At 40.5% G+C, this 16,987-nt stretch overlaps 1 protein-coding gene across 2 annotated transcripts in view; it reads left to right on the top strand.

The window, feature by feature from the left end:
• The window catches only part of pex14 (peroxisomal biogenesis factor 14), a 335,420-nt gene that overhangs the window by 259,199 nt on the left and 59,234 nt on the right, over positions 1-16,987 (top strand). For both annotated transcript variants that reach the window (XM_059952238.1, XM_059952239.1), the window contains one exon: positions 15,715-15,817. In XM_059952238.1, the coding sequence (XP_059808221.1) occupies positions 15,715-15,817 (103 nt within the window). The remainder of the gene's footprint in view (positions 1-15,714; positions 15,818-16,987) is intronic.

Below are 16,987 nucleotides of genomic sequence, written 5' to 3'. Positions count from 1 at the left end.
TTCCAGGTGCCTGGCTCTCAGCACTTCGATATGATGAAGTGCACCATAGTGGTTGCCTTGGCACTGATGATCTGCTACACACGTGGACTGGCCTTGCTGAGGCCCTGCACCCATCCTTCAACGACTTTCGAAACAATCAGGGTCGATGAACGTTTGTGAATAACGTTTGTAAACATTCAAGGCATTTGGTCATCTGTCAAAATGTGAAAGTACAATGAGAAAATTGGTCACGTAACGCTTTACTGTGTCAGTGACCCGGGTTCAATCCCTGCCGCTATCTGTAAGGAGTCTGTGCGTTCTCCCCATGACTGCACAGGTTTCTTCTGGGTGCTCCGGTTTCCATTCACATTCTGAAGTCATATGGATTAGTAGGTTAATTAGCTGTGTGGGTGTAATTGGGCGGCATGGGTTCATGGGGCCTCTTACTGTGCTATATCTCTAAATCAGGAGTTCCCAACCTGGGGTCCATGGACCCTTTGGTTATTGGCAGGGGTCCATGGCAAAATCAATTGGGAACCCCTGCTCTAAGTAAAAAAAAAACTTTTTAAGGAAGTTAAAATATTAAGGCAGGCATAAAAGATTTTTAAAAATTTAATTAAGCTTGTTTAAAAGCTTCTATTTACCATTCTGCCAGCAGTCGATTTCTCCCATTCATTTGAATGGAAACTGTTATCCTCCTCAGTTGGCAGGTTTCCAGGCCCGAGAGCCAAGAAGCTTGCAGATGTTAGCCCTGCTGCCGCAAGCACCGTGAGGAGAGAGTTGGCAGCCCAGGCAGCAGGTGGACGATCCGACCTTCGGTTTAGACCCTCGCGTGCATTGGAAACCAGAAGTTCTCTGGAGAAACGGGAATACATCCCAGCATCATTGTTGGCAAAAAGTTGGATGATCCAGCCCAATCTATTTCACGTCGACATTAAAGGTCCCATAGCACTAATTGAAGAAGAATTGGATTGCCCCCAATAAACTGGCCTGCATTTCTCCCTCAAATAACACTGTCTGACAAATTAATTTTATTGCTATTGCCAGTGTCCTGGCCTGTATTTATCTCTTAATTAACATAAGTAAAGCACAATAGCTCCTCATTATCAAATTACTGTTTGTACACGTGTGCTGTACACAAATTGTCTTGTGTGTTTCCGACATTAGAACAGTAACTGTGCTTTTAAGTATTTGTTTGGATCTACAGTATTCTTGGGTCTTTCAAAAGAGAAGTGAAAAGTTCTATGGAAATGCATGTTTTCCTTTGTGTGTGTCAGATCTTGCTAGTTTAGAAAACTGACATCCCAAAATAACAGTGCATTTTTTAGAAATAGTTTTTTCAGTTGATTTTATAAATTTCTCGTAAACCTATAAACTATATAGAATATTTATTAGTAACATGCTTTTGACTATTTTTGTACACTGGATTTTCATTAAGGTTTGTCTGTAATGATGTTAGCTGGATGCTATTAAGGAGGAAAAATTTCTCTAACCAATTATTATAGTTTCTGAGACCTTGGAGCACGTGAATATAAGCTGGACCTCTCATGGTGTTATGCACAGTAGCTTAGCTCTTGCATAGTGCGGCTAATTCTCTTTTATTTATGAGGTCACAGGGTGTGATATGTTCCTTGAGGGAGTTCCATGGCTAGCATAAGGACTGGTCAGCACAGTAGCATAGCGGCTAGCATAATGCCTTACAGCTCCAGCAATTGGGGTTCAATTCCCGCCTTTGTCAGTAAGGAGTTTGTACGTTCTCCCCGTAATTGCATTTGCTCCCTTCAGGTGCTCCAGTTTGCTCCCACATTTCAGAGACGTATAGATAAGGTTAGTAAGCTGTGACATGGTAGGTTGGTGCCCTCCCCCAGCACGTATACAGACCGTGTTGGTCATTGACACAAACGACACATTACACCGAATATTTTCATGTTTCAATGGAACAAATAGTTAATCTTTTATTGTTTTAAAGAGTTGTGTGACTATGATTCTGCTACTGTCCAGTTTGGATTTATTGATGTGGAATAGGTCCAGAGGAGAGTCATGAGAATGGTCATGGGAATGAAAGGTTAATGTACAAGGAGTGTCTGATGGCTCTGGGCCTGTACTTGCTGGAGTTTAGAAGACCGAGGGGAGGGGAATGTCATTGAAACCTATAAAGGCCTAGATAGAACAGATGTGGAGAGGATGTATCCTATTGTGGGGGAGTCTAGGCCCAGAGGGCACAATCTCAGAATACAAGGGGAACAGAGATGAGGAGGGATTTCTTTAGCCAGTGGGTGGTGAATCTGTGGAATTCATTACTACTGTCAGCTTTAGAGGCCAAATCATTGGATATATTTCAAGTGGAGGTTGATAGGTTCTTGATTGGTTAGTGTGTTGAAGGTTACGGAGAGAAGGCAGGACAGTGAGGTTGAGAGGGATAATAGATCAGCCACAGTGGAATGGTGGAGCACATCAGATGGGTCAAATAGTCTAAATCTGCTCCTATTTCCTTACTGTTTTATTGTGCTTTTAATTCTTATAACTTTGTACATATATCCACCTCTCTCTTTGATGGTTGCAAAGCTGCCTGCTTGAACTTCATTCTGGATATTAAAGGAATTTTCTGTTTCTAGCTTTTGGTTAAACTGAACACAGAACAAGAAGTACGAGCAGGAATGGGCCATCCAGCCCTTCATGCCTGTACTGGTTGAAGTTTTAACTCCATGCCACTTCTGAGCACCGTCCCCACATGCTGGGATTCTGTAATGGTCAGAAATCCATTGATCTTTGTTCCGAATGAACAGAGACTCCACAGATACCCACAGGTAGAGAACAGCAAAGGTTTTGCCATCATTTAAGTGAAGAAATTTCTCTTCTCTCAGTTCAAATGTTGAACACCTTATTTTGAAGCTCTGCTTCGGAAGCATTAAGGTAGTGGGGTTGTTGTGATGCCAAAACAGCAAATGGTGGCATAAAAGCAGAAAGTGCTGTGTCATGCAGGTCGGGCCACATATGTGGGAAGTGAGACAAGAGTAGGCATTTCAAGGCAAAAATGTAGCATGTTATAGGGCCTCAATGGCTCCTAATTCACCAGTTTTGATTAGCTTGCAGAGATTGAATAATTGCTTGGTTTTTACCGAAGCATGTGTCATATGAGGATAGGTTGAGTGAGCTGGGGCTTTTCCCTTTCGAGCAAAGGAGGGTAAGAGGTGACTTGCTAGAATTGTACGAGATGATAAGAATGGACAGCCAGACACTTTTTCCCAGGGCAGGAAATGGCTAATACTAGGAGGCATAATTTTAAGCTGGTTGGAGGAAAGTATAGAGGGGGTGTCAAGGGTAGATTTTTTTTTAATGCAAGAAGTGTTAGGTGCATGGAATTTGCTGCCAGTGCTGGTGGTAGAGGCAGATACATTTGGGACATTTAAGAGAATCTTAGATAGACACATGGATGATAGAAAAATGGAGGGCTATGTAGGAAGAAAGAGTTAAATTGATCTTGGAGTAGGTTAAAAGGTCAGCACAATATTATGGGCCAAAGAGTCTATACTCTGCTGTACTGTTCAATGTTCTAGATACAGATGAGGCAAATTCACATTTCCTGATCTTTATAAAAGGAAGAAACTATGTGTCTGAGCCAAAGGCATTTCTGTGATTCAATTATTGGAGAATTTTAGATTAATTTTTCCACAAGTTATGATTTAAGTTTATGACCAAATGCTACATGTTTACCAATGAAGCGTTTCATTTGGTGTAGCAGCTTTTGGTTCCCCTGTTTTACTTGTTATCAGATTATTCATTAAAGTCTGTGTGAAAATCATTGTAGTTGGGAGGTATGGGGTTGCCTGCTGCTGTTACTGGAGTATGAGACCCTGCATCCTGTAATTTTGACTCTCTGTGAATTGTTTTTTTTATATTCCATACACCTGTTGTGTGACAGTGTGGCTTTGTTATATTGCAACTCAGTGCAATTCGATGTGGATTTATTTTTAACTAATTGAATGTGAAACAGAAATAAACATCAAAACAACATGAACATGTTGCTATATCACTTTTCAGTCATCCCTTGGGAGTTGTGAAGGCATCCGGCAACTTCCTAATAAGTTAGTGTTTTTCTCGGATGGACTGAAAAATTATATGTCCGCCATCATCCACTGTATGCAGATAGATGTGAGGGCTCCTCTTTGACATAAGGATAAAACAGGTGTATAGAGCGTGAGCTCAGTAGAAATATATTATGGAGACTAGAACTAGGGAACATAGCCCTCAAGATGTGGGGGACAGAGATAAGAAGAGACCACTTTGCCTGGACAGTATTGAATCTTTGGAATTCTCTGCCCAGGGAAGCAGTAGAGTTTACATCATTAAATGCATTTAAGACACAATTAGGTAGATTTTTGCATTGCAGGGGAGTTAAAGGTAATGGGAAAAGGCTGGCAGACAGAACTGAGTCCACAGCTCCATCAGCCATGATCTTGTTGAATGGTGGAGCCAGCTCAACAGGCCAGATGACTGATTCCTGCTTCCATAGATGTGTAGTGAAGAGTATATTGACTGGCTGCATCACATCCTGGTATGGAAACACCAATGCCCGTGAACAGAAAATACTACAAAAAGCAGTGGATACAGCCCAGTACAACATAAGTAAAGCCCGTCCCACCATTGAGTACATCTGCACAGACTGATGTCACAGGAAAGCAGCAGGTACCCCCACCACCCAGTTCATGCTCTCTTCTCGCTGTTGCGATCAGGAAGAAGGTACAAGAGCCTCAGGACTCACACCACCAGGTTCAGGGACAGTTATTACCCCTCAACCATCTGGCTCTTGAACCAGAGGGGGTTACATCACTCAGCTTCACTTGCCCCATCACTGAAATATTCCCACAACCTATGGCCTCCCTTTCAAAGACTCTTCATCTCATGTTCTTGATATTTGTTGTTGTTATTTATTTATTTTTATATTTGCACAGTTTATTTTTTGCAAATAGATTGAATGCCCAAGTTGGTACAGTCTTTCACTGACTCTGTTATGATTCCATAATAGAGTTCATAATAGTCTGTTATTCTGTTACGGACTTATTGTGAATGCTTGCAAGAAAATGAATCTCAGGGTAGTATATGGCGACATATATGTAAACACACACACTTTAATAATACATTTACTTTGAACTTTGAAATATGCCTTATGTTCTTACGGTGCACAATATGGTCAGTAAAATATGAGTGAAGATTAAGAAGCAGGCATGATGCATGATACCTGTACTTCTTGCTCATGTTCTTCTAATGCACTGAGGATCGCCAAGCAAAGACAGTCGTGGCCCTTGGTCTGCAGTTGCAATTCATTCTGGGTGGCCAATTGAATTATTTTTACTAGTGTGTGTGTCAACTGTGCTGTCTGCAACCCACTCACTCATGCAAGGGTAGGCTTTCTCGGCGCTGGAGAAACCTAATAAGATGACCTGCGTTAGGTGCTGAGTAACAGCTTTGAGAAGATCCACTTTATGGTTGGTACTCACCTAACTTTCTTTTGCCCATCACACCCCACCAAATCACAAACTCCTAATCTCTGACTATCAATCAGTCCTCTGCTTACACTACACTCAGCAAGCAATCCCAACTATCATTCGTGTTGTTAATTTCCCCCCCCCCCAAACAGTCTTAATACATGTCTATCAGTTTCACAGTGACCAACCCCGCCGTCCCAACTCTTTGATAGCCAAGCCTCCCTGCCTTCATCTATCCTTGACTACCTTCCTACCCTAACAATTGCATTCTATCAATTCTTGGCCCACCCAGCCTCTAGGTATTTTGTGTATCAGTGTTGCCTCCCACTTCATATGTATGGCATGAAGTTTCTTGTTTTGTAGCAGTAGTACAGTACAATATATAATATATGCATTAAAGTATAATAAGAGTATATATATATAGTTGTGCAAAAAAGAGAGCAGAAATAGTGTGATAGTGTTCATGGGTTCATGGATCATTCGGAAATTTGATGGCAGTAAAGATGAAGCAGTTCCTAAAATGTTGAGTGTGTGATCAAACAGAGCTCCAAGATGACAGGCACACAATATTAACAGAAGGAGCGGTGAAAATAATTGGAAATGCTGATTTTATATTATGAGCAGAAATTACAGGTGTGTAATGCTACACCTGGAATACTGTGAGTAGTTTTGGACACTCCACCTCAGAACAATATGCATTGCACTTGGAGGGAATTTATTTTAGATTTATCAACTGATGCTTGATCTCCAAGGGATAGAGTATAAGCAGGAATAACAAGGATTGAATTTCCTCAAACTTTGACGTGATTGAATGTATGAAGGTTAACTAGTTGGGTAGATAGTGAGAATGGCTGGATGGTATGCCTGGAACAAAGCTGCACAGCCTTACATTTCAGCTTGGGCTTTTAAAAGTGAAACTTGGAACCACGCACACTGGGTGGTTGGGATCGGGAAACTCTGGCAAATGGCTTCATGCCTCGACCATTGTAGTTTAAATTGAGATTTGCAAAAATCTATCAAACCTATTGAAAGACATGGGGGAAAGGGATTTTAGATTTTAAAACCTAGAAGAGTACAGTATAGGCTCTTCGGCTGTGTAAATTTGTAATAGAATGGACATGCATAGGTGGGAAAGTCTAGAACCAGAGTGCTCAGCCTCAGAATAGAAGGACATCCCCTTAGAACAGAGATGGAGCCAGAGGGTGGTAAATCTGTGGAATTCATTGCCACAGACATTTGTGGAGGCAAAGTCATTAGGTACACTCAAAGTTCAGATTGATAAGTACTTAATTATCAAGGGTGTCAAAGGTTATATGGGGAGAGCCTGGAGAATGGAGTTGTGATGGAAAACAAATCAGCCATTATCAAACGGTGGAGCAGACTGGATGGGCTGAATGGCTTAACTCTCCTGCTATGCCTTACGGTCTTATGTTATGCTGTCCTTTTAACCTACTGAAGGATCACACTTAACCTACTACAAGATTTTGGTCATAGACCAGCTCCGATCTCAATTAGCTTAGGATGTCTAATGACTATTCCTGTTCCCCTGTCGTGAATCATCTTAAACCATTCGCTATACTGAAGGCACTCTATAAATGGAAGCTGCTGTGAGATCAGAGAAACCTGTAATTCCATGCCTTCCCTGTTCATGGCTGGAAAATTTAATTGCCTTATTTCCTTTTTAAGCACTGTCTACTTTAAACCCAAGAGGAAAAACAAAGAAGGTTATTGCCACAAATAACAATGAATGGTTCTGAGGGTCTAATTACATTTAAACAAAAACTAGATTTTAATACATTATCTCAGTTTTGCGCTCACTACTCCCCTGCAGCACTCTAATTAATTAAGCTGAGTTAACAGTTACTTAACCCAGGTTCAAAATGTTTTATTGCAATTTAAGCCGTAATCAGCCTTATATTGCATAATACAGAAAATTCTGCTTTGGACATTTCTCCGCTGAAACCAGATACAGAAAGCAAACTCTACCCTTCGTAGTCTGTTGTAGATGCTTCTACTTAAGCGACCTGCTTCATTTGATCTGCTAGGCTGGGGTTTCAAACCGATTTAAAATAGAATCTGTATGAGCTGCAGTGTTACGCTTTCTAGAGTGTGGCGTTGCACTTGAAAGAGTTCAAACTTGTGTTTCCAAAGCATCAAATGGCATCTTGGAACATTCCAGATTATGGGTAGATGGTCATTTACAGAATCAGAATCAGGTTTCTTATCACAAACAAGAGAAGATCTGCAGTTGCTGGAAATCAAAATAATACGCACAAAATGCTGGAGGAACTCAGCAGGCCAGGCAGCATCTATGGAAAAGAGTAAACAGTTGACGTTTTGGGCCGAGACCCTTCATCGGGACTGGAAAAAGGAGATTAAAAGTCAGAGTAAGAAGGTGGGGGAGGAGAGGGAGAAGTACAAGGTGATCGGAGATAGGTGAAGCCGGGAGAAGGGGAGAGTTGAAGTAAAGAGCTGAGAAGTTGATTGGTGAAAGAGATAAAGAGTTGAAGAAGGGGGAATCAGGTGAGAGAGGACAGAAGGCTATTGGAAATAAGGGAAGGAGGAGGAGCACCAGATAGAGCTAATGGCAGGTAAGGAGATATGGTGAGAGAAGGAAATGGGAATGGGGAATGGTGAAGGTGAGGGGGCATTTACCATAAGTTCAAGAAATCGATGTTCATGCCTTCAGGTTGCAGGCTACCCAGACAGAATATAAGGTGTTGCTCCTCCAACCTGAGTGTGGCGTCATCACAGAAATAGAGGAGGCCATGGACTGACATGTCAGACTGACATCATGTTCTACTCTGCTTGGCAGGTTTATTATCACTGATGTATGTCATGAAATTTATTGTTATGTGGCAGCAGTACAGTGCAATACATAAAATATGCTATAAATTATAATAAGTATTGTATATATTTTTAATTAATAAAGTAGTGCAAAGCAAAAGCGAAAATGGTGAGTTTGTGCTCATGGGTTCATTGTCCTTGCAGAAATCAGATGGCAGAGGGGAAGAAGCTGTTCCCTTCTCAACCTAATAACTTACTTGTTGCTTCAGTGTACTTGATTCATGCCATTACTCTCTAACCTATAGCACTAATCTTGTTCGGCCTTCGGGATCCATAAAAAGATGAGATTCCCATGACTTGGGTATGTTTGGGGGCATCATGTTCTACTGTGCTCGAGCCATGAATGCTGTTGGCACTCAATATATAAACAGTCACATAAAAAGACTTAAAATGTGTAAACGGATTTAAAATCCCAAGAGAAATGACGGGGGAGATTTAGCAGACATTAAATAAAGTATTTGGTTTCTATTGCTAATGCCCTTAAGTGGTTAGGGTACATGGTGCAAAGCAGAAATGGTTTACTGGACAAGTTCTAATTATATAAGCACCTGCCCCTCAGCTGTGCCCTTCAGAATGTCTCCCTGTTGCTCTCTGGTTCAATGTTGTCTCCAGGCAACCTAAATTGTCCAGCTCTGAAGACTGCATTTCTTCACCCTCAATCTCTCAATTTGTTCAAAGTTCAGAGTAAATTTATCATCAGAGTGCGTATATGTCACCATATGCTACCCCATGATTTGTTTTCTTGCAACCATTCACAGCAGAACAAAGAATTACAATAGAATCAACGAAAAACTGCACACAAAGACTGGCAAATCAGCCAATGTACAAAAGAACCCAAGCAATCACAAAAATAATAAATAAATAATACTGAGAACGTAGGTTGTAGAATCTATGAAAGTGAGTTGTTAGGTTGTGGAATCAGTTCAGTATTGAGATGAGTGAAGTGATTCACACTGGTCCAGGGCCCTGATGGTTGAAGGATACTAACAGTTCCTGAACTTGGTACTGTGGGATCTGAAGTTCCTGTACTTCCTTCAGTGGGAATGAGTGGAGAGCACTCTAACATGCTGCATCACTGCATGGGTCAGAAATGGCTCTGTGGCGGACAGGAAGGCTTTACAGCGGGTTGTCAACACTGCCCAATGCATCACCGGCAACAAACTACCTGCCATCAAGGACATATGTACAGCAAGGTGCTAGAAAGGACCAGTAACATCATGAAGTATCACAGCCACCCTGCACATGGACTGTTGGTCCCACTCCCATCTGGGAGTAGGCTACTTAGTATCCACACTAGGACCACCAAATTGAAAAACACCTCCACCCACTTACTCATCCCTCCACACCCCAACCACCACTACTTTATCATCTCGTGTTAGTCACCTTATGTACAGACAGTCCTGTGCCTAGTGTCATTTTATGGACATACAAATAGTCTATGTATATAACCAATCTTGTGTATTTATGTTTGTTGTATTTTCTATATTATTGTGTCCCTTATCTTAATTGTGTTTTTTGGTGTGGTACCAGATCCAAAGTAACAATTATTTGTTTTCCTACATTTGTGTACTGGAAATGACATTAAACTAGCTTCAACCTTGATATAACTATCTTAGCTGCAGATGTATTTGTGTGATAAATGTTGCTGGGAACAACTTTCCCTGTGACATGAAATTAACCTGTTGCTTCGAATGAGAAAAGACTATTGTACAAGTAAATTGAGGCTAAGGTAGACAAGAAGCATTGTGTAGTAGTTAGTGTGTGACCTGGGTCCAGTTCCACCACTGCCTGTAAAGAGTTTGTACATTCTCCCCACGACCTTGTGGGTTTCTTCTGGGTGCTGTGGTTTTCTCCCATGTTCCAAAAGCGTATGAGTTAGTTGGATAATTGGTTACATGGGCGTACTTGGGCAGCATAGGCTCAAAGGGTCAGAAGGTCCCATTACTGTCTTGTATCTCTAAATTAATAATAAATAAATAAAATAGCTCTTTTCAGTTGAAATATAGACAGGCAGGGAGGGATTGCAGAGGAATTGAAGGAGACAGCCACATTTTGTGTACCTCTGGACACAAAAGGAAATGAGAGAGAGAGGGAATAGCTCAGTACCATTAGATAATTCAAAGGCTCCCTGTTCTGTAATGGGAAGCATGTTTTGGGAATGAAACAAAGGCAATTAATCAGCAGTTTGTTGAAATTATCCCTCTTTTAAATGATCAGAATCAGGTTTAATATCACCGTCATATGGGCTGTGACATTTGTTAACTTTACAGCAGCAGTACAATACAATATAATACATGATAAATAAATATAGGTGAAAACATGCTGATTACAGTAAGTATCTATTCACACTGCTGTGCCTCCTTCCCAATGGTGACAATGAGAAGAGGGCATGTCCTGTGTTGTGGGGGTCCTTCAGGGTGGATGCCACCTTCCTAAGGCACCGCTTCTTGAAGATGTCTTGGAAATTACAGAGGTTAGTACCCATGATGAAGCTGACTAATTTTACAAGATTATACTATATTTAGATTATTTTTTTCCAAAAAAGCAATAACCTCTACGTTTAACATTTCCCAAATTAGAGAAGTACAGAATTGATACATCAGCTCCCACCCCTGCCATTAGTGTGTGTGAAACCAAATGGCTGCTCAGTAGTGTTGTGGTTAACGCAACGCTATTATAGGGCCAGTGACCTGGGTTCAGTTCCCATTGCTGACTGTAAGTGAGTGCATGGGTTTCCTCTGGTTACTCCTAATTCCTCACACATCCCAGAGATGAGTAGGTTTATTGATCACATAGGTGTAATTGGGTGACACAGGCCTGTTTGGGCTAGAAGGGCCTGTTACTGTGCTGTATTACTAAGTAATAAACAGAACTGTGTGTCTGTAATTTTTCTCATTTTACTGATACATTCGGAGTGTGTGATGACATAACTGACCAGTTTATAAACACACAACCTGATGGGCCTTTTACTAATATTATGTACAGCAATTCAGCACTTAAGTATCTGCAGTACCTGCAAGTGAAAAAAAAACAGCTGTTTGTTTTATACCTTTCATCAATCAATCTTGTATAAAAGTTAATGAACACTTTGTTCAACAAGTAAGAAACAAGGTGTTGGGTGAAAGCCAGTTGTGTAGAAGATAATGCTGCATAAATCAATTACTTTTGGTTGGGTTAACGGATCGCTGGGGCATGCATCGAGGCCAGTGTGCTTCACTGGAGGTGGTGTGGTGCTGTATCTGGGTTGCAGTCAATGCTCCTCTCCCCCCATCCCACCCCATGTTCGCTTAGGGGGAGACAGACTCTATTGTGGTCGACTGTGGATTGATGGCACAAGTTTTGGGACTGTTTTATTGCGTCATTGTGATACCATTTGTGCCTGGTGTCTTGTGTATGCTTTGTGCTGTTGGTACTGTGATTTACAGTTTGACCCCAGAGTAACGCTGTCTCATTTGGCTGTATTCATGTATGGTTCAATGACAATTAAACTTGAATTGAATTGGTTGTTGGTGCAAATGAAGAGTTCCAATGAAGTCATGAATCTTTTGAAATAAGAGGACCAACGATGGCACAATCAAATTTGGGGTTTTGCTTACTAGACTTGAAATACGTTAAGTACCATCTTCAAAATAATTGGGAATAATCATGTACTCCAGCAAGGGTTTCCTGGAGCTGTCCACACAGTGTGTCCATATGTCACCAGCGCCATCTTAGTTCACTCTACCCCCTACCTACATATCCACAACCTAACTTAATAACTTAGCATTCCACAACCTACAGACTCACTTTCAATGACTCTACAATTCATGCCCTCAGCACTATTTATTTACTTTTTAATTGCATTATTTGTCGTCTTTTGCACATTGATTGTTTTTCAGTCTTTATGTATAATTTTTTAATAAATTCTATTGTTTTGCCTTAATTTCTTGTAAATGCTTGCAAGGAATGATTCTCAGGGCTGTACATTGTATATGTACTTTGATAATAAATTTACTTTGATTTTGGGGCATTGAATGATAATAATGTAGCGATGGCAATGTGAGAAAATCGCAGGCATACTTAATTCTTAATAATGGCGTGAATGTTATCCTTTGAATTCTGAAACATCTATTTTCTCATTGAGCTCTTTAACATTATTTATTACAACCTTTGTAATATTACTCAATTTTGTATTTGCCTCTGCTCAACTGCTCCGGAAACCTCCAGTCACACATCTAGACTGGGTGTTCCCAACCTTTTTTATGCCATGGACCAATATCATTAAACAATGAGTCTGTGCACTTCAGGTTGGAAGCCCCTGATTCAGACTATGCGCTCCTGTTGTTCTTCTCATCTCTCACCACTTAAATTTGAGGTTGTTGTATATACAACTAGCCATGTCCCAGCTCTCAGTGTCCAGTTCCTGTTCACTCATGTGCTGATATAGGTTAACTTCCAGTTAATGAACATCCTTTATTTTTAAAACTATCAGACTTGATTTCAAGTTTCTTCATGACCTCAGTCCTCCTAAGCTACATAAGCTCATGCGACTTTCCAAGGTCTCCAGTTCTCCACTCTTGCTCTCAATTTTAAGGCTGTGCCTTTAGTTACCGAGACACAAAAACTCCTGAACTCTTGCAATAACCCCCCCTGCCTGGCTGCCTCTTTTACCCTTTGAAAGCTATATCTTCAGCGATATCTAATCTGTGGTTTGTTGTCAAGGTCTGTTGATAACATTCCTATGAAGTGCCTTGAAACATTTTACAAGGTTACATGCTCTATAAAATTGTTAATGGCCACCTTAATATATTATGGGTAGATTATAAGACTTCCTGCTGCCATTATTACATAATGGATTGCCATTTTTGGACATTTCAAGGAATGATAAAGATCTTACAAAAATAGCTTGACATTGGTGCTGTCCAGGCAAATGTAAAAGAAGACCAGCTCATCTCCCATAGCATAAATATTGGACTGACATTATATTAATTTCGTCTGTCTGATTTGGAGCTCAGCTCGGGTACGTATGCCCCAAAGGTTTATACTACTACAAAGAATTCAGGAAATTTTGCATCACCATCTGGTATGGAGGGGCCATACCAAATTGGAAAAAGGATCAAAAAAAGCTGCAGAAACCTGCAAACTCAGCCAGCTCCAACATGAGCACTCGCCTCCCCAGCATCGAGGACATCTATATTACACAAAATAAATCTGCAGATGCTGGAAATCCAGGGCAATATACACAAAATGCTGGAGGACCCCTGCAGGTCAGGAAGCATCTCTGGAAAGGAGTAAATAGTCGACATTTCGAGCCCAGACTCTTCTTCAGGACTGTTTAGAACTGAACCTGATGAACTGCTGCCACAAAACAGCAAATTTCATGACAAGTGCCAGTAATATTAAACCTGATTCTGAATCTAATTCTAAGTCGGAGTGTGCTTGCAGCTCCTTGATTATGACACTTTAGACTACAGGATGTCCCCGTGATGTAACGTATGATGAACTGGGGGTGCACTGTTTATGATGAAGTTGTTTCAGTACCTACAATGAAAATGTATTACCAGCTCCACTGATTTACAGTGATTGTACAGTCACATTCCATTTTTACTCTTAAGCTTTTCTGAGATCTGTTGTGGCATTTTAGATATCTAGCTCATCATTATAAATTAAATTAAATTAATTTTATTAATCAAATATACATACATCAAAATATTGATACAGTGAAATGTATGTTCTTACATCAATGACCAACACAGTTCAAAGTCGTGTTCAGAGCAACCCCCAAGTGTTATCATGGTTCTGGCACCAATGTAATATGTCCACAATTTATTAATCCTAACCCATTTGTCTTTCGAATGTGGGAAGAAACTGGAGCTTCCGGAGGTGACCCACGTGGCCTTGGGGAGAATCCACAAACTCCTTACAGATGGGTGGGAATTCAACCTTGATCGCTGGTGCTGTGAACTGTTGCGCTAACCGCTATACTACCATGGTGAAATCACTTTTACAAACACATCAGCAATGGCAGCTATATGCATTTCAACTTACCCCTGGGAAAAGTGCATAACAGATTGTTCTGATATCAAAGATTAAAGCAATTTCAGGTGTGCAATGACCAGATAATTTGCTTTAGTGATGCAGGGATAAATACTGTCCAAAGACAGACAAGTAATCAGCATTTTCTCATATTTGAAGTGGTCTCTGCTGATGTCTATTTTCTTGTCTTTCCCTTGCCTCCTCTCACTGATCTCCCAATGCCATTGGAGTAGAGCAACTGAGATTTGCTCTGTGAATTCAAATAATTAAATTTAGCCAGTGCCAATGCATTACTGGATCTTGTAATACTTGCACAGAAATGTAAGAGAGAGCAGAGCTCTTCTGTGTAATCACTTCGTAAAATATGTTACTTTTTTTCATCTTTAAGGATTGTTTTAATTCTAGTCTGTTAGATGGGACATTTGATTCATTGCTTCAAGCGCGATTTGCAAATTAGTGCTCTGGAGGTCACAAATGCGAGAAAACCTGTAGGTGCTGGAAATCCAAAGCAACACACACAAAATGCTGGAGGAACTCTCTGGAGGTGTACTGCATAGAAGGACCCAGTAATGTCTGTGCTAGAGCAGCCCAACTTATTACATTTCTCTGTTCTTTTGCATAGTGAGTTACTGCTCCAGCAGAAATGCGACTTTGGAAACATAAAAGTAATTTTTCTGAGATGAACAGTCAACTCACTGTGGATCCGAGAGAGACTGTGTGACAGAATATCTTATATTGGGAATTTTACTAAGTGCAGGGCACTGTAACAGCAACCAATTTCCTCCTCTCATTACATTTCATTGAACGAAGGTAATGGTAATGAAGCAGGCACTTCGGCCCACTATGCCCATGCTGACCTTCAATAAATCATCCATAGTAATCACTTTCCAGCACTTGATCTCTGGCCTTGTGTCTTGGTAACTCAGCTGTTTGCCTGGACTCTCAAATGTTTGGAGAGCATCTTTCAAGCAGATTATTCTCCCTCAAATTTCTCCCTCTTTCTGGATGGAAAAAATATTTTTCTCAGATTCCCTCTATACCACGTGTGCTTTTTACTTTAGATGTATCTGCTATGAGGAAATATTTCTTACTATTTACCCAATACATGCCTCTTATAATTCTGTATACCAAAGTCAAGTCACCTCCTCAGCATCCTCCTCTCCAAAGAAAACAATCCCAGCCTACCCATATTTTCCTTTGAAAATGAAATGCTCCATCCCAGGCACATTTCTGGAGAATCCCCTCTGCACTCTCTCCCAGGGCAATTGCATTCTTCCCATATAGTGCAATACTATGTACTAAAATGGTTAAATAGAATGCACCATTTATGCTATGTGTTTGAAATATTTCCTGTGCTGATCTTCTCTTATCTGTTCTGTTTTTTTAGAGATATATTTTGCCTCTCCTAGCATCCAGCAAGGAAGACAAGAAACATCTGCAGAGGATCGAGTCGGGTATAACTGAACTAAGTGGGACCATATCACAGACAGGTGAAGATTAATGCTATCATAAATTTGCCTTTACCTTTCCTCAGCTAGTTAACTCGGAAAAGGGTTTTAGAGTATCCAAATTTTCTGAACTTGAAAGCTGAAGCTTCTATACTTCTATCTGTATAGTTTAAACTATTTTTAACAAGGATTGTGTTGCTAATATCTTAATAGGACCCAATTATCAGAATCAGAATCAGACCTTAATCGCCAAGTACCTGTGCACACACAAGGAATTTACTTCCGGCAGATGTTGTCTCTCTGCTCATAACAATAATAATGATAAATATAAATGAAAATATAGATTATACATACAGGTAGTGCAATCCAAGTAATAGTTAGCCGACAGTTAACCAGCAGATATGTTGTATCTCCCAGCAACAATATTTGTATTTGTGATTTCTGTTTTGTCCTGTGACCTTGAAAGAGGCCATTTTAACTTATCAAGTATATGCCATCTCTTTGAACAGTCATGTGCTCTCGTTATTTTGTCCCATTTTCTATTCTTCTCACATTTCCATCAGATTCTACCTACAAAACCACAAATCTTTGAGATGACTTGTGTTGTTATTGGTGCAGTCAAAGCACGGTTCATATATGCACCGAGTGGTCGCTCTGTTAGGTGCAGGAGTGGAACCCAATATCCTCTTCTGCTGTAGCTCATCCACTGCGAGGCTTGACATGTTGTGTGTTCAGACATGTTTTTCTAAATGTTACATTTGTAACGTGTATTTATTTCAGTTATTATCACCTTCCTGGCAGGTTGAATCAGTCTAGTTATTCTCTTGACTCCTCATTAACAAGGCTTCTTAGCCCACAGAACTGCCGCTCACTGGATGTAATATTCTTTATCTCACCGTTCTCTGTAAGCTCTAGAGAATGTTGTGCATGAAATTCCCAAGACATTAGCAATTTTTGAGATACTCAAACCACCCAGTCTTGCACCAACAATCATGCATTGATTAGATGTTTGCATTAATGAGCAGGTGTACCTAATAAAGTGGCCACTGAGTGTATGGTTTAACTTTGATTTTTTACCTCTCAGCACCCTTCCAGACACAAACTCTTGAGTTTTGAACATAGTGCAGAATCACTACAATGGGGAAGTAGAATTGCTCTTGGTATGATTGTGAAAGAGCAGATGTGTTGGTTTATTGAGTTTGAATGTGATTA

Source organism: Hypanus sabinus, chromosome 27, assembly GCF_030144855.1.
Source record: "Hypanus sabinus isolate sHypSab1 chromosome 27, sHypSab1.hap1, whole genome shotgun sequence".
In the NCBI taxonomy this organism is placed as follows: domain Eukaryota; kingdom Metazoa; phylum Chordata; class Chondrichthyes; order Myliobatiformes; family Dasyatidae; genus Hypanus; species Hypanus sabinus.
Note: the sequence above shows the minus strand (reverse complement) of the source record. Positions and strands in the feature narration are given on the sequence as shown.